Source organism: Miscanthus floridulus, chromosome 9 (genome assembly GCF_019320115.1).
Source record: "Miscanthus floridulus cultivar M001 chromosome 9, ASM1932011v1, whole genome shotgun sequence".
NCBI classification, from domain to species: Eukaryota; Viridiplantae; Streptophyta; class Magnoliopsida; order Poales; family Poaceae; genus Miscanthus; species Miscanthus floridulus.
Window position 1 is genome coordinate 61,696,187 of NC_089588.1, and position 18,442 is coordinate 61,714,628.

Here is an 18,442-nt window from a genome sequence, read left to right on the forward strand (position 1 = left end):
TGCAGATAGAAGAAGGAGACCCCTTGTGTTTGAAGTTGGTGACTATGTTTATCTAAAGGTCACGCCAATGAAGAAGAAACGGTTTGGAATCCGAAGAAAGCTTGCCGCTAGATTCGTAGGACCATACAAGATCTTGGAAAAAAGAGGTCCAGTAGCTTATAAGATAGAGTTACCTGAGACAATGAGTACCGTCTTTCCAGTTTTCCATGTATCACAACTCAAGAAGTGTTTGCGTGTTCCGGAGGAAAGAATAGAACCTCGGGGCATCAAACTCAAATCAGATTTGGTGTATCGTGAGCAACTGGTCTGTGTTTTAGCCACTAAAGAACATGCTACTCAGAATAGTGTGGTGAAAACATACAAGATACAGTGGAATCATCATGATGAGGGAGATGCAACTTGGGAAACAGGGGAATATCTACAAAAAGCTTATGAAGATTTTTATAACAAATGGTTCATAACCCAAATCTCGGGATGAGATTTTTATAAGGGGGGAGGGCTGTAACACCTCGGTGTTAAGCGTGCATTACTATTTCATCCCATGAGCATAATCATCATCACCTCATGCATAAGCATCATTCATGCATTTCTTTTTGAAAGAAATGAAGTATCATTTCATGTGGTGCTTAAGTTGATTGAAATTCATTTATGGTTCAAACAATGTGAAATGCCATGCTCATGCTTGGATGCCATGATTCTTGTTTTAATCACTAAGATAGCTTAAAAATATTTAGGATACAATTTGGAGCAAAGTTCATATTTAAATTTTTACCAAATTTTGCCTTTAAAAATAATTCTCCAAAATTAGGGTTTTGAGTTAATATTGATTTTATTTTGTAATTCAAAATCTATTTGGAATTGGACTTTGGTCATAAAAGCAAACTTGTAGATCTTGAAAAATGGAACAACTTTCATTTTTACACCAACTTTTGAAACTACTTTAAAATAGTTCAAAATTTCATTTGAATGAAAAAGGATTTGAAAAGAATTTGAAAAAGAACATTTTTCAGTAAATGGGCCGCGCGCCTCGCCTTCGGCCCAGCTGCGCAAGCCGGCCCCGCCTGCTCCACGCCGCGCTCCTACTCCCACGTGCCGCGCCCATCGCCGCGCACTCACCCAGCTGCGACAGAGCACGCACGCCGCGTGGCCGCCATGCGCCGGCGAGCACGCCGCGCGGTAGCCCCGGCCTGCCCCGCGCCCTCCTGTCGCGCCTTCATCTGCCCGACCGCGCTGTGCTCCTCCTCACTCCTCCACTTCGCTCTCTCGCCTCCGCCATGCACCATCGCCGGAGTTGGCCGTTCCGGCCGCTCCAGTGCGCCGGAGCCATCTCCATCTCGCCAGCAGCATCGCCTCCACCTTTCGCAACCGGTGCTCGAGTCTGTTCGCCGTGGTAAGTCTTCTTCGGCCGGTAATTCCTCACTGGAGTAAGCTCTTCCTCGCCGGAGCTTGGCTCCGCGTGGACATCCCCTCTCCTCTCCACCTCTCTCCTTCCTTTCAAGCGCATGAGCACCGCCTTGCCGTCGCGAAACTCTTGCGTGCCTCCCCGTGCCCTGCCGTGGCTGGAGTCGGCGTACCACCGACGAGCCGCGCCTCCACTCTGCCATGCACACCGCTGAGCTCCATTCCGAGCTCCTCCCATGCCTTCTCTTGGTGCACCATGTCCGCCTCATCACAAGTGAGATGCTGGTGGTGACCGCGCCACCGGCTAGCTCACCGTCGGCGAGGGCTGGCCGGTCAGCTCCGCCCCTGTCTCGGTCTGACAGATAGGTGGGGGCCGTTGACCGTGGGGGCCCACTCATCAGCGCCCTAACTCGGGTCTAGGTGCACAGCACCGGATGCACCCAGCATTTTCATCGGCTGATTTTTGAAAGTATTTAAGAAATGATTTTCAGATTTCTATTTAAATGCTTTGGGAATTTATAACTTGCTCAAAATGGCTCCAAATTTGTTGAAACAAATTTTGTTGTGTTCCTTGTCACTAGATCTACATGATAAAAATATTGCATGTCATTTTTTAGATACTTTAATGAAGAGCTTTATTTAATTCTTGATATTGTTGATATCTTGTAAAATGTTTAGTAAATCCTATATGTATCAAAAAAATATGATTCCAAGTTTGTTACTCTTCTTGTGTAATGTACTTTCTAGGAAAAATATATGTCATGCATGTCCTGTAGAAAAATTATGAGATGTAGTTCAAGTGCCTTTAATGGCTGATTTTTGTTATTTTTGCTAGAGAGCAAAATTTGTATAAAACATGCATGTGATAATTTTTGTGCAATGATTATTTACTATATAGAACATAGGAAAAATATTACATCTGTTGTTTGACACTTTTCATAATACAAAGTATTTTCATGTTCATAATTATGCCATAGCTTGTCATTTTTGTGTAGGCTACTCCACTTATTCAAATGTCATAAAACTTTAATGGTAGACTACTTAGGGTAGTACTGTGCTATGGTAATTTTCTAAGATTTTTCTAAGCTATAAAAATAGATGTTGCTATTCAAACCTATTATTAATTAGGGTTTAATCAAATGTTGCTTTATGTATGATTAAGAAATTAGTGAAGCTTTGGTGTATCTTTGAAGCATTTAATGAGATGTGTTGACTTAGCATATTAGTAGTAGAAGAGAATGTAGTAGATGACATGTGCTTGTAGTACATGTTCTTGGATGATGTTGACTACCTTGCATTCAAGCATATTCATTGTGTTCATTTCATCCGATGCACCTTTTGCATAAGCACTTACGCACCTGCATCATACAGGATCACAAACCGAGAGCCCAGTCGTCATACCCAAGGAGCCCGAGGAGCAGCTCGAGGTGCAGCCGCAAGAAGTGACCGAAGCAGACGAGGATGACGTTGAGGAACTTCCGGAGTGCCCCGATCACCGCCCGAGCTCCTTCGAGAGAGGCAAGCCCCGGAGCATTTTTCTCCCCGGTTTGCGATTATTAATTAATGCTTTATTTTAATTGATGCATTACGTTCAGGAGTTGTTTGCAACTGTTGCTGCATTATACCTTGTCTACCATTGTTATACTATATCCTTGTTACCCTGGTATCCGCAGTCGAGTCAATGCTTAGCTGGCTTAGACCGGTAGAAGTCGGGTGATTTCCTGTCACCTGCGAGCTATAGGTGGTTACCTGGATCTGCTTGGATAACTATGTAGTCATGGTATAACTAAGTGTTAATTTGAAGTTGAGACCAAACGGAGACTTACAGAGTTTTAGACTGTAGTGCTTTCCGTCTGTGTTGATTAAGGACCGACCGTTGTTGGGCCTCGAGTCATGTTGAACGCATGCCTTACATTTAGCTGGCCAAATAAAGTACCTTTCGACCACGAAGCTAGGAGATTATTCGGGCCGAGTAGATTGCCCGCAGCGCACTGTACCGGAGCAGGTGTGGTAGGACACGGGGGCGCGATGATAAGACCGAAAGGCAGTCGGTCGGCCCCCGGGTACATGTGGTTCCTGGCAAACTCAATATTTTCCTAGATAGTTGACTCGGTGACCGATACCTCACTTTAGCGGGTGAGTGAGGTTTGTGTAAGGAAGAAATCACCAGCTGGTTAGGAATCGATTCGAATCACCATCGCTCCTGGATAGTGAGCACTTGACTTGAGTGACTTGATCGTAGTAATGTTGATGGAACATCTGGATAGTTATAATGAATATGACATTATGGAAGTTGTTAATGATCATTGGTTATCATTATTTGCTTACTCACATGCTTGCTCTAGTATAGGTGCAAATATAGTCGACAGGTTAATAATAATTAACTTGACAATAATGCTTTTGGAAAGGTTCTTAAAATACTAAAAATGCCTCTTTTTGTCAGCTACCCTACTATAAAGCCCTTCATAATCCTTGATGTCACTTTATTTTCGGTTATGTCGGGTAAGTCTAGCTGAGTACCTTCTCGTACTCAGGGTTTTATTCCCACTTGTTGCAGATGGGCAGATGTATTACGGCTACTGTATCAACTGCCTTTATCCTGCGATGGGTGATGCTTAGGACCATGGGCATGGTCATTCCTTACGTCTCGTCTGATGCTTTTGTTGGAGATGATCATTAGCTGGCACTGTATTTGAACTCCGTGTGAGTGTGTGTGGTTTTGAACAAATGGCTTCCGCTACTTCTATTTGAACTCGTTTTGTAATAACTATGTTTAAACTCTAATGTACCTGTGATGCGAACTTTTATGTAATATGTGATGGTGACCGCTAAACTTATTACGATCTTGGCTGGTATGTGAGTTGGTTTGAAATCCTTCGTGATTTCACGGACTACCGGGTTATACGGGCTTAAGTTTGCTAAATTGTCTGCTCTAGCGGATGATTTTCTTACTTAATTTCGTATAATTGGTTGGTTCTGTTACAAATGTAGTGCTTATTTCTTGATTTACCCTCTTTATTGATGGAGTCTAAATGGCTACACTTCTCCTAAGGGGAAGAATTTTCAAATTTTATCTTGAGCCCCTTACATCCTTCTAGCAAACCTCAGCTTCGAGTAAGTCTGGGCTTGCTCACAGTTGAACTGCTTGGACGCCGTTTTCACTGCTCGGACAACAGCTCAGATGACAGTTCAACTGCTCGGATGCCTGTTCTTGATGATCAGCAGCAAGTTGGACAGCTCGGACAAGCTCAAGACGGTGTTGCTCAAAGGATACAAGGCGCTCGGGGACTAGCTGTGGGGGATATGACCCCTGGTATCCATAAGATAAGACATGGGCCGCACCATCAGAGGTGGCCTAGCCCACAAGATCAAGGCGTGCATGGCACTGGTCGACGTGCACTACAAGATATTGTATAGTACCAAATATGATACTTTCCTTGTAACCCTACCCCTCCAGAATATATAACGAGAGGCAGGCATCCCCTAGTCGACAACTTCTACATCTCAATACAATACACCAAAGACACATGACGTAGGATATTACGTCGATCAGACAGCCCGAACCTGTCTAAACCGCTGTCTCTGCGCCTTGTGTCACCATCCGGGTCCTGATTACGTGCACCCCCACCGATCAATCTACCTTCATGGGATACCCCTCGGAGGACTGTCGAGCATCTTTTGTTGACACCGACCACCATCACAGTTCAAACGGGGAGGTGTCCTAGGATATGCCGCAGCGATAGGCGATGGTTCGTGGCGATGGCGCAGCTGTTTCGGTGAGCCTACATACTCTCGAAAAGGTAGAGGTGGCGGAGAAGCATCAATAGCTCACCATGGTGCACACTCCAATGACGATTGAAGCAGGGAAGGGTCGTGATGGTCTGGCCACATGCGCCCGGGCACAGTGGCGACGTCCCACGACGGACCTGGCGCATCACCACAGCTCCGACGGAGGCCCTGGCTAGAAGATGCGAGCACCAGCTAGAGGAGGTCAAGACGAGTTCATGGGGTTAGCATGACGTGCTTGAATGGAGCGGCAAGACTCGAGCGGGGCTCATCGGCGTCGACTAGTGGGGGCAAGGAAAGGCAGCGAAGCATCCCATGACCACCATGAGCGGGGCCAACGACCAGACATGGTGGTAGTGGCATACGCCAAGGGCACGATGCGGTAGGTGAATCGAGAGGGTGGGGCGGGCGCCACGTTGGCTGAGCAATGACCACCGTAGCCATGGCTCGCCCTACGTGCGGCACCGCGGCTAGCCACCCGAGTGTGACACGCACGTAGTAGCGGGAGCCAGGAAGCACAACCGAAGCCGGCCAACGCCTGGCCGTAGACGCTACGCGGCACCACCCAGGCGCGTGAGCTGGCCAGCAGCAGCAGCTCAGCCACGGCCTGAGCCGGGCGCCAGCAGCCCCTACGCGTGCGGTGACCGTGAACCCAGACCGAGAGATGGCAACTAGTGACGTGCACACATTTTAAAGCGGAGCAAAAGCTATCAACGATCGTGATTGAGGTTCAACTAATTCCCCTAACCTAAAACCAGCAATACCAGCCATCAAGAGGAGTGATTGCCATGAGCAAGGAGCAACCAGAGAAGGGGATAAAAGAGCGCCAACATGGGCTCGCCATGCTGAACGCCTGTTCACGAACGGAATGGCAACAACATGGTTTTTCAACATGTTTTAACGAAGTTTGGGCAATTTTTAAGGGGGTATGGTGACACCCAACACCACTACCACCTATACCATGGTCAAGCACTCACTTAGAGGCAACCAACAGTACAAGAACATGAAGCTAGGGTTTAAACAATTTAGTCTGAATTTGAATGCCAAAATAGCATTGTCTACTATCATTTTCCGACTTAGAAAAGGGCAAGGGTTCAGTTACAACTAACAACCTTTAAAACTTTTGTCACAATTTTTACAATGTCTAAACCCTATTAATTTCAACCAACAAGTATTTCGCACAATAGTTCATACTTGGTGCTAACCCATAGGGGCAAAATATCTAAGCACCATTTAACTATTTTGCTCAATATAATTCGCCAAAAATGGCATTTTAAACATAAGTCTAAATTCTTGCCGATTCAACGGAACGGCTGATTTTTAGTTTCAGGTTCAATTTTTGAGCTCTCAAGAACACTAGTTAACAACATTTGTTTTCAAAATTTAAAGTTGCATTTTCAACTACACCACTTGCTCCTCAACTCTACTTAAATACTACACACAAGTTATATTTTATTTTTGTTTATATAAATTATTTTTTGTACCAAACAATTAAAATGATTTATCCCATTTTTCTTGTTAGGATTTTCATTAGCACATTTTACGCACTAAGTAGGTTAACTTGGATATTTATTTGAGTCCACAAAAATGAATCACAAAGGATTCACTTATCATTTCATATGCATTATAAATTTTAAAAAACCCGAAAACTTGTTTGGCTAATCTCTTTCTCGGGCCTCAACCTCGGTGCTAAGCAAGTTCGTAACACCAGAGGTGTTACACCACCACCCCAGCGTACATCAATGGGACCCCATCGGAAGTTGGGGATATATGTTGGTTATGAGACTCCGTCCATAAACAAGTATTTGGAGCCTATGACCGGGGATGTTCATACGGCTCGGTACGCTGATTGTGTCTTCGATGAAGACCATTTCCCAACATTATTGGGAGATAGGCATCCAGAAGAATGCTAGGAAATTGAATGGAATGCAACTGGGATGCAATCCTTAGACCCACGCACCAGTGAATCTGATCTAGAAGTTCAGAGAATCATACATTCGCAAAGCCTTGCAAATAGTCTGCCTGATGCCTTCACTGATCATAAAAGTGTGATAAGGTCACATATACCTGCAATAAATACGTCGGAGAGAGTACAGGTACACCAGAAGGTTACCAACTCTATTGTCTCCCCTAATATTAGGAAGAGGGGGAGACCTCCGGGTGCTTAGGACAAGGTTTCGTGGAGACGTCCGCAGAGACAGGGACCTGAGCCACTTGCATCACTCAAGAAATCAATTGAAAAAGCTCAACCTGAAGTTGAGAACACCCCTGAAGAGGCGCAACTCAACCTGAAGTTGAGATGATCCCTGAAGGACCCCATTCGGAAGATGGAAATCCCAATGCGCCGCGTGCACACTATCGCATTGGAAGATCGGAACGCCCCAGCTCAATCTTTATGGGAAATCACGATGAGTGGGAGGACGATCATGAGGAGATCGCCACTAATTATGTGGAGTCAGGAGAATCATATAAAAGAAAGACCACTGTTGTCAACATATATTTTGCCTCAAAAATTGCTGACTCAATGGATCCGGATCCAGAACCAAAGTCCATAATAGAGTGCCGGAAGCGCTCAGATTGGGACAAGAAAAGCAGCAATTGAGGCAGAATTGCGCTCGGTTTACCAAAGAGAGGTTTTTGGGCCTACAGTCCCAGCACCTCCAAAGGTCATCCCTATAGGATGCAAGTGGGTCTTCCTCCGGAAGAGGAATGAACATGGCCAGGTGGTAAGATACAAAGCGAGGCTAGTCGCGCAAGGGTTCACGCAGAGACCCGGCATCGATTATGATGAAACTTACTCTCCTGTTATGAGTGGCATAACGTTCCGATATCTTATATCTATGGCAGCTAACTTGAATTTAAAAATGCAGTTGATGGATGTTGTGACCGCATACCTATATGGGTCACTTGATTCGGAAATTTATATGAGAGTTCCTGAAGGACTCAAGATCCCTGGACCGAATCAAAACTGCAACATGTTCAGGGTCTGCCTATAGCGGTCGTTGTACGGGTTGAAACAATCTAGGAGGATGTGGTTCAATCGCTTGAGCAGCTTTCTCCTGGAGAGAGGTTACACAAATAATGATGATTGTCCTTGCATCTTCATAAAGAAATCCAATGATGGATTTTGCATCATCTCAGTTTATGTCGATGATTTGAACATCATCGGGACTGCAAGGGACATTGAGGAAGCAATGGCTTACCTCAAGGCGGAGTTTGAGATGAAAGACTTGGGTAAAACCAAGTTTTGTTTGGGCCTGCAGCTCAAACACCTCCCTAAAGGAGTGTTTGTACACCAGTCCACCTATACAAAGAGGGTACTTAAAAGGTTCAATATGAGCGAGTGCCACCCTCTGAAAACCCCCATGGTCGTTCAATCATTGGAAGCAGATAAGGATCCGTTTCGACCAAAGGAAGAGGATGAGGAAACTTTGGGACCTCAAGTTCGATACCTCAGCGCCATTGGGACACTAATGTATCTCGCAAATTGCACACTGCCAAACATTACATTTGCAGTAAACTTTTTGGCCAGGTACAGTGCCACTCCCACCAAAAGGCATTGGGTTGGCGTGAAAACCATCCTCAGATATCTAAAAGGCACTCAGGACCTTGGGTTATGGTTTCCAAACTTAACTATGGTGGGTTATGCTGATGCTGGCTATATGTCTAACCCTCAGAATGCCAGATCACAAACTGTTTTTGTGTTTCTCTGTGGTGGAGCAGTCATCTCCTAGCGGTCTGTGAAGCAGACCCTGGTCGCCACATCGACCAACCACTCAGAGATAATTGCTCTGTATGAAGCCACACGAGAATGTGTTTGGCTACGACGGATGATTAACCACATCCAGAAGTCATGTGGTATGAACATCATCGACACCCCCACTATTATCTATGAAGATAATGCAGCTTGTGTTGCACAGATGCATATGGGCTATGTCAAGAGGAATCTCACAAAGCATATTGCTCCAAAATTCTTTTACCCCCATGAGCTCCAGAAGAGCAGGGAGATAAATATCCTGCAAGCAAGGCCATATGAAAATCTAGCAGATTTATTTACAAAGTCTCTGCCATCCTCTAGCTTCCACAAATGTGTCCGTGGAATTGGCATGAGGCGACTTAAAAAAGTTGCAGGGTTCAGGGGGAGACCAACTCCAAATCCATAGCTCATGATCATGATCCTGAAGATCACGAGTCGGTCCTGAAGACCTGACCCGATAATCAACTGTTGTACTCTTTTCCCCTTAGTGAGTTTTTTCCCACTGGGTTTTCTCATGCAAGGTTTTTAACGAGGCAACAGGTGCAACATAAGCGATGCATGTGATGTACTCTTTTCTCCTACCCTTTTTTTCCACTGGGTTTTGTGGGGTAAGTTTTTAACGAGGCATACACATGGCATATAATTGGCCAAGGGTAATGTTGTGAATCAAAGTCCAAAAACAATGTGAACAACAGACTTTGAATGGTGGCCAATTAAACGAAGAGGAGGAGAAAGTCTAAGAGTTCAGACACTGTAACTTTGTATTCATCTCAGCCTCCTTTGCTATAAATAGGAGATCACTTTCACCATTGTAAAAGTAGCAGCAAGAAGGTGAATACAGAAAAGAACTCCCCTCTTCCTCTACTTTGTTCTTGTTCCTTTGTTCTGTGTTTTAGTTCTTGTGTGCACCGACGAACCGATTTCTAACAGGAATCCCTATTGTGAAAGTGCTAGTGATGATGGATTACTCATCTGAACAACTAGTGAAAGGGAAGCTCGTCAGAATTGAATTTCTAATGGTATGTAACTAAAGCTTATCACAATTAAATTGAGAAATCTTATCACAATTTATTTGCTCCGTACTAAATACATTGCTCGCGGCTATACCTATTCTTACTGCATTCTGAAAAGTTCTATTTCAGTGATATTTTCTCGTTCCCAATCTTCCACACTGTAAGTCTGAACGTTGTGTCCCGATGATGCAGGCCTGCAATTACAGACTAGATACTGTCCAAACCTCTATATGACTATATGTGGGATGAAACCGGATCGAATACAGACCGATACCGGTGATCCTGCATTATGTCCCATATCCCATATTATATCCATATTTTTTTATCGGATATTAGTATCTATCTCATATACATATCAGAAATATGATTTTTGAGTATTCGGATTCAGATACGGTTAGATATTAAATGTTCAATTCAGATACGAACTATCCAAATAGTGTTTTGATCCTTTCAGGACGGACGGATACCGGGAAATATCCATCCCGTTTTCATCTCTATATGTATCTACTTGGTCAGCTGTAAATTCTTATTGTATTAGCGATACAGGTTATATCTAATTGAATCATGACTGCACTAACTATGTATATAATACTTCATTACCAGTTCTACCTAATTACATTGTGGTATTCTTGCTGATCAATTAACCTTCCATTTTTGAACAGGCACAATTTCTACTTACCCAATTGGAAACTACAAAATTATTTGATCGCATTCGCCAGCAGATCCTTTAAACTCGAACTCTGTCGCAAGCAAGTGGGGTCAAGTAATTCCTGGCGATACATTATGTAAGCATATATCTTCTCCTTGCCGACCATAGTGATACATGCTGAGCTCACATCACAGATAAGAAAAGGATTTTCTTCTTCATGAACTATTCTCATGTGCCTTTTAAAATTCAAGGGGAACTTGTACAGTTCCAGACAGGACCCTAACTGTTTAACCAAGCAGTTGCTTTGTGCCCTTTTCCAGTTTTACTGCTTTTCCTGCCTCCTGATCAGCAGCAAAACAAGGAGATGCTTTGTGCTCGGTTTATGTTAGCAAAAAATTGTAAAGATGCTATTTTTCTTTTTTCTACCAAAACATGGTGTTACAAATATTTCGTCAAAGTTGAACAAAGAAATTGAGGAGATTGTTTGGGAAGTACATGCGCAAAACGCCGGCGATGACTTTGTGTTGTGGATAAATAATCAAGAAAACACAAGTGCAGCAAAGGCTGCAGCCATCGCACCGACCCCCACAGCCACAGTCCCTCCGCGCCGCGTCCCCTCCGGCGCGCTGGAGAGTGGCTCGTAGAACGACGGCGGCACCGACGGGAGACCGCGGCCACGCGCCACGCTGATCTGAAACCGCATCCCCCTCTGGCAGTGCTCCCCGTTCCAGGCGTCCGAGAAGAAGTAGTTGGCGCCCTCCGCCGTGAGCATCACGGCGAGGAACGCCCCCTCCGGCTTCCACCCGCTCCCGCCGCCGCTCGCCGCAACGCCGGCGCTGCAGAGCTTGTAGACCGTGGCGTTCGTCGTGTGCACCACCGTGTTGCCGGTGTCCGTCTTGAAGCCTTGCCATGGATCATGAATGGAGCACGCCACACAAGTGAGACATGTCAGTAACTAGCGTGGACCGATCGAGCTCCGACATACAGTGGTTTGGATTTGGACAGGGGAAGCTGAGAATGAAAACTCACTGAGGTAGTCGCCGAGGTAGAATGTGCGGTTCGCAGCCCAGGCGGAGTAGTTGGCCGCCGAGGCGTTCGCCTTCCAGTCGAAGAACCACCCGGTGCCGTCGCCCACGGCGTGGTTCGTGCCAAACGGCGGCAATGGCGCCGTCGTGTTCTTGGTCGGGCTGGCCGTTGAATTGGCCGCAGAGCTTGGGCTCGCTATCGTATTGCCTGCGGCTGCAGCGGTCGTTACGGCAAAAACGACGACTGCTACTCGGAACATCATTGTGCGAATGCCCATGGCTGGCATCTCGGAAAGCTGGTGATGATGTGCTGCTAATGCTAGACTTCAGTCAGAAGCTTCAGATGCTAAATGGGCGACTATTCTTGTTAGTGAGGAGTGAGGACTAAAGTAATGGCCGTGTCAACGGTTTATGCGGCATCCAGGTGGGGGCGGCGCCGGCCTGGGAAAGCTGCAGCCACCTGGCTAGGCACCATGCTGTGGCCGGTGACTAGATCTATGGACTGGTAGTACAGTTACAGTAATTGACAATGGTAATTTTGTGACCAAACTGCCTAGGAAATGGTGTTCACTTCATCAGATCTTTATATGATAATAATAAGTTTAAAAGATAATTACTGTTCAGCGGAACTTGATAGAAAACATTTGAAAGTTGTATATTATTACTATTGTTGTGTTGAGTGAAGCTAACAATCATTTCAGTGCAGAAAATTCGTTACTGTATATTTACATCACAAATGTCATATATTCACATACAACGATGGGGACATTGTTCTCGTACAGTCATCATGTTTTCCGAGCTCATCTCTGGAGCTCGAGGTACTGGTGTAGTCATGTTCCTGTAGTCTGTAGATCATATTGACAGTTAACTATCTGATTTGTGTGTATACTACAACTCAAGTACCACAACACTAGAACCCTTGCAAAGATGCCATGCCTGCGACCTGCTGTTGTGTTTCAAGTACTGATTGACTCAGTTACCAAGATGATATAGCGACAGGGTTCATTTTTCCCGTTCAGAAACTAGGACTTGCCCTTTGCACATCATCTCTTCAGATCTTGAATACAGAGTTTCTATAGGAAACTAGTAATAACCTATTTTTATTATAGTCCAGTTAATTGCTGCCCCCAGATCCATCTTCACTCTTCGAGTCACTTAGCATAGGCATGAACGCTGCAAGAAGAACAGCAACCTTGTTTGCCAGGAACCCTGCAGTGCCAACAAAGAGCTCGGTCGGTGTGAGTTCAAAGCTGTCACCTCCACCACCATACTTAAGTGCAACTGCCCCTGCAACCAGTACCAGTGATAGTATCAACCATGGCCTCCTTACACCACTGAAGCCTTTTAACAAGGGCTGTGCACTGCCATCTTCTGAAGGTGAACCGATCACGGGCAAACCATCAACCGATCTTTGGAGCAGCAACAGATAGAGGAACCCACCAATGCCACCTATCAGGAACGAAAAGGCAGCACTGTCATTTGAAGCCAAGATGAAGGCGGAGAAGCCTGTGATCACTATAGATGCATCATAGAGCAGCAGAGATTGTTTGAGGTTGGCGTACTCTCTCAACCCATCCTCTCTTAGTTCCTTAACACTTGAAGCTTTGCTTTCTGAGGATAACAGCCCTTCTTGAAGATCGGAAATGCCAACTCCTGAGAGGTCAGTGACAGCCACAGGCCTTGCTTCAGCTACTGAAGCTCCATCATCTCCAAGAAATGCATTTATTTTCTCAAAAGAGTACTGCAAACCGTTGAACTTCTGTTCAGGTGTTCCATTAATTTCTTTAGGTAGACCAACCGGTCCATGTATTACTTTCAAGCTCAAACCATCTAATCTCCATGAACCTGACCTTCAAGGGTAAAATTAATAAACAAAGGATAGAAAACACTCATCAAGTGAACATACTACCATTACATTATATTTGCAAATCTCCATGAACCTGACCTTCAAGGGTAAAATTAATAAACAAAGGATAGAAAACACTCATCAAGTGAACATACTACCATTACATTATATTTGCAACGAACATGAAATGGGACGTACCTGATTCAAGACCGATCCAGACTTCTATAATCCTTTTCAGTTTTGAGGCCTTGAAAGTGACAACATCAACTGAACCACTTTGGAAGGGTATCAGTAGCACTGTCTTAATTCCAGGTGTAGGTTGACCCAAATAGATTGCCGGTACTCTTTGTAGCAAGGAGTCACCATCAACATCAATTAAGCAGATTAAGATTGCAGAATTTTTATCCAAAGAGGAACTAAATTCTCTACTTGTGCTAAGCTCTAGCACGTAGAATGCATCAGAGTCATCTAGTATGATTGTGTTAAATATCTCTTCAGGAACAGTACTGGGATATGTCTTTAGTTCCTCTGCTGGAAGAAGGCGTGAAGGCTTTACAGAGGCACCCAGATCTGCAGAGTTGAAGGAACAATGGTCACTGAATGGTATGGACAGAATGGTAAATTTTCACAACCAAGAAACATAGCTTTCATGTTGTCAACAATAATAATAATAATAATAATAATAAAATGAGAAACTAAATAAGAGAAAACAAACTACAACTACATTGCAGCCGGAAAAGTGAAAAGTTAATATGATTCGTTGTGGAAACAGAAACAGTTGCATGAGGATTCCATGCCCTAGGAAAGCGAACAACTGCACAATATGAATGCATACTATATTGATGGGTATATTGACAAAGAACAATCACATAGAAATACATTGTTTACCGGTGCACAGATATAAGCTTGGATCGACAACATCAAAAGTCTGCTCAGACGGTACCTTGAAACGAAGACCCCTTGGAGAAGCAAGCCATCCTCTGATGTCTGTTCTGTCTTTTCGGTTTCATTCTGTCTGGAAAGACATGGCAATACATTCTCGAGCTATTGTTCAGCAGCAACCATCTGGGCAGAAAATTATGGTGCACTGATGGAGCAACACACCCTGGACAGAGGATCACCATTCTCTGTAGTAGTGATTGATAGCGAAGCAGACGTATTAGCTACAGCAAACAGGGGTGCAGATAGCTCTGATATGCTCGTTACCAGCGTATTAAAATATCAATGCATTAAGGCTCATTCACATTTCGTGACTGAAACCTTCGGGAGCCGAAGTACCAAGCTAATTAAGGACCCACAAAGAAGTCAAAGGCACCATTAAAACTGTGAGATCAGCGGGGGCAGAGGTTACATGTGAAGGCAGCAAATGGCCACCCGTGCACTAGTATTTGATCATATGGGGTAGCAAGGAGAAGAATTATGCCTAACGAACAAATCAAAGATAATAACATAACTGAACTGAACTGCGATAACAGCATGTCAGCATGGACAGGATTGGTCACTATTAGAATAGCACACCTCAAGTGAAGGCAAAATCACCTCCTATGCTTGCTGTCCCATAGGGCAGTGGTACAAACAAATAAGCTAGGTGGCAACAAAGAACTAGACTTAAAAATTCATTGCCCGCCTTACCGGAGGCAGGAGGGATTGGTTGAGGAGCGGATGTGGGATCTCTACCCGGCGGCGCTCCAGTCGACAGGAGAAGACGAGGAGGACGAGGCCGTCGGATTCCGTGGAGCTGGTGGCGTGTACTCCTCTTCTTCCTTGGGGGAGGAAGAGGCGTGCCGCGTTGGAGTTCGGCAGCGGAGAGAGACACGTGGGAGAGGGGACGGACTCGCGGTCTCGCGGAGAGAGACCCGTGCGAGGGTGCTTTCGGGATCTCGCGGCTTGATATTTTCTGCCCGGAGGAAAACTGTGGTTGCGGCTTGGTCCAGTCAGGGCGTCCGCAGTGTGGAGCATCGGGGGTGTTCCGATCGTGGGACCGGACCTGGACATGACTCGTCCTGTTATTCAGCCCACAGTGGATCGAACCGGACTCACCTGTTGGTTTGGCTTTGTTTGGCTTGTTTTACTTTATTTTCACTCACCTGTTGGTTTGGCTTTGTTTGGCTTGTTTTGTCTTATTTTCAGTATTTTTCTCTCACACTAAATCAGCCAATAATACTTTTAGTCGTGGCTTATAAGCCAAACACGACCAAACGAATAGGCTGTCAGTTCGATTGCCGGACCCACACACATAAAAAAAAGAGGGGGCGTTTCTCCATCGATAGCTCGGAGCTGCTCCTCCATCAAACCCACCCAACAATGTTACGTACCTGATCCTATAGCTGCATTTAATACATCGAAACGTTCCGATGGGCCTGAGAATAGTGGTATGCGTGTATTGGTTTAGGCTGTTGTCGGACAGGCAATAGTGTCTGTTTTTTTTTTCTGTCATTAGTTTCTGTTTTTTTTTCGGTGACCAATTCAGTTTGTTTTCAGTCATCTGTTATTCAGCTTTCTGTCTGCATATTCAGTTTAGGTTTTTGTTTGCAATCTGCATACTCAGTTCAGATTGTGTCTGCATATTCAGTATTTTAGGACTGCATATTGATTATCCATTTTTCATCATGGGAATTCTGTGAAACTCTTACTGAACCAAGATTCACTATTTAGGTGATGCGTCATGGGAATTCAGTGAAACTCTTACTGAACCAACATTCACTATTTAGGCGATGCCTCTGCTGACGGAGGCTGGAGCCGTTACCGGTTTTACTCGAAGACAACCACCACTGCTTATGTGTTACCATTCCCGTGCTTAAAATAAAGATGCTTTGCAAGTGCTGAACTTGCAGTTGTCAGATGCTATCTGGGATTGTTCAGATATAATAAACGCCCTGTTCGTATGGCTTATAAGTCGTATTTTTTCAGCCAACGAACGGTATTTTTTTCTCACAATAAATCAACCAACAGTACTTTCAGCTATGGCTTATTAGCCAAGCGTGAAAGGATCAAGATGCCCAAGAGGGGGGGTGAATTGGGCTAATTCTAAATTTTCTTGCAATAATTAAATCATACGGTTAGCCCAATTAACCCCTTGCGCCTAGAAAAGTGTTTCTATTAATCTAACGCACAACGGACCTGCAACCTATGTTCTAAACTTACTCTAGCATGACAATTCTATGAATGTAAAGACAAGTATTGAATTGCTCAAAGTAAATGGAGAGAGAGAGGAACGTGGCGATGTTTTGCCGAGGTATCGGAGAGTCGCCACTCCCCACTGGTCCTCGTTGGAGCACCCGCGCAAGGGTGTAGCTCCCCCTTGATCCGCGCAAGGATCAAGTGCTCTCTACGGGTTGATTATTCGACACTCCGTCGCGGCGAATCACCCAAAACCACTCACAACTTGAGTTGGGTCACCCACAAGCTCTTCCGGGTGATCACCAAGCTCCCAATCACCACCAAGTCGTCTAGGTGATAGCGATCACCAAGAGTAACAAGCACGAACTCTCACTTGACCACTCGAAGCCTAATGAGAACGGTGGATGCACACTTTGCTACTCTTGATTCACTAATGAGGCTACTCTTCTTGGATTCATGAATCTCAATCACCTCACTAGGACCTTGCTCTTCTTGGCACTCACAAACGTGTTTCTCAGCTGTTGGAATGAGCAAAAGTGACTCCACACACGAGTGGAGCTTCTATTTATAAGGCAGCCTAAAAAACGAACCGTTATGAGCTTCTGCGGGGTGACTGGACGCTCCAGTCAGTTCAACCCATGGACCAGTGTTTAAGTGATGACCGGATGCTGGCAGGGTCCGGTCAGCACTGACCGGACGCGTCCGGTCGCATTTCTCCCTCACTGGATGCTTACTGTACTCGACCAGACGCTGAACCCCCAGGGTCCAGTCAGCACTGACCGGACGCGTCCGGTCGCAGATTCTCTTCTCTAGAACCTTAGTGGAGTCGACCGGACGCTGGCCCTCAGCGTCCGATCACATGACCTCCAGCGTCCGGTCACACCAGACTGGTTCACCTCAGTCAAATGAACTGACCGGACCCTGCAGCCAGCGTCCGATGGCACCGGAGCCAGCGTCCGGTCATTGTTGGACCCTCCATTCACTTCCAACTCTCGATCAATTGTGAATGAAGTTTGCTCCATAGGATCAAAGGGCTTTGTAGGAGCTACCTAGTGCTAGAATTATCAAGTGTGCACCACACCTAACTCAATAGACTCACCTAGGTCAAGCTACCCGTCCATATCCCCCTTAATAGTACGGCCAAAGGAAAAACAAAGTCCTAAACTACTCTAAGTGTCACTCCAACTCCAATCGACACTTAGAACTAGTCATCCTTAACCTTGTCGTCCATCCTTTGAAAACCGAAACGATTTCCATCGTAGGGGCATGACATCCATGATCGCCCAATCGATCTCCATTACCATGACCTAACTTATTTGTCTCTGCAAAACACATGTTAGTCATAGTAGTCTTATATTGTCATTAATCACCGAAATCCAATCTAGGGGCCTAGATGCTTTCAATCTCCTCCTTTTTGGTGATTGATGACAATATCACCTCGAGTATGTAAAAGAGTGAGGTTTTTGTTATGCTTGGTTCATATAAGCTTTTGTCAATAAGAACAAAAGGGTTAGGAAAGCTTATATGACCCAAGCCAACATAATATACTCAAAAGATATGAATTAAGCATGAGTACACATAACAAGGCTCATTTGCATCGGAGTATAAATGCGGAAGCAAGGGCAAATGAGCATAATACAAGTGATATGACATAAAGGAATTCAAAGTAGAGAGCACACATGTCATAAATCACAATCACGTAGATATCACTATCACATAGATATAATAATATGCATAAAAGTAACACACGAATGCATAATAGTAATAGTGTATCACATATAGAAACTCCAAATGTATATAATAAGCTAATAAAATATAACTAGCTCCCCCTAAATGTCGCTCCCC

The 18,442-nt window shown here is 44.9% G+C and overlaps 2 protein-coding genes across 4 annotated transcripts; both read right to left on the reverse strand.

Moving 5' to 3' along the window:
* Nucleotides 1-11,045: 11,045 nt before the first annotated feature.
* LOC136482028 (early nodulin-like protein 18) lies at nt 11,046-11,984 on the reverse strand. The gene is made up of 2 exons (XM_066479280.1): nt 11,636-11,984; nt 11,046-11,509 (listed from the first exon to the last, which is right to left on the reverse strand). Exons 1-2 carry the CDS (start codon nt 11,916-11,918, stop codon nt 11,145-11,147), a joined length of 648 nt encoding a protein of 215 aa, XP_066335377.1. The 5' UTR covers nt 11,919-11,984; the 3' UTR covers nt 11,046-11,144.
* A 342-nt stretch (nt 11,985-12,326) lies between these two features.
* On the reverse strand, nt 12,327-15,336 carry LOC136482030 (uncharacterized). 3 transcript variants are annotated; one of them, XM_066479283.1, is made up of 4 exons: nt 15,155-15,336; nt 14,421-14,604; nt 13,676-14,047; nt 12,327-13,476 (listed from the first exon to the last, which is right to left on the reverse strand). In XM_066479283.1, exons 2-4 carry the CDS (start codon nt 14,599-14,601, stop codon nt 12,746-12,748), a joined length of 1,284 nt encoding a protein of 427 aa, XP_066335380.1. In that variant the 5' UTR covers nt 14,602-14,604; nt 15,155-15,336; the 3' UTR covers nt 12,327-12,745. The 3 variants fall into 3 exon arrangements, with proteins under 3 accessions (XP_066335380.1, XP_066335379.1, XP_066335378.1); XM_066479282.1 differs by having other exon boundaries at nt 14,996-15,336; XM_066479281.1 differs by having other exon boundaries at nt 15,110-15,335.
* Nucleotides 15,337-18,442: the final 3,106 nt, after the last annotated feature.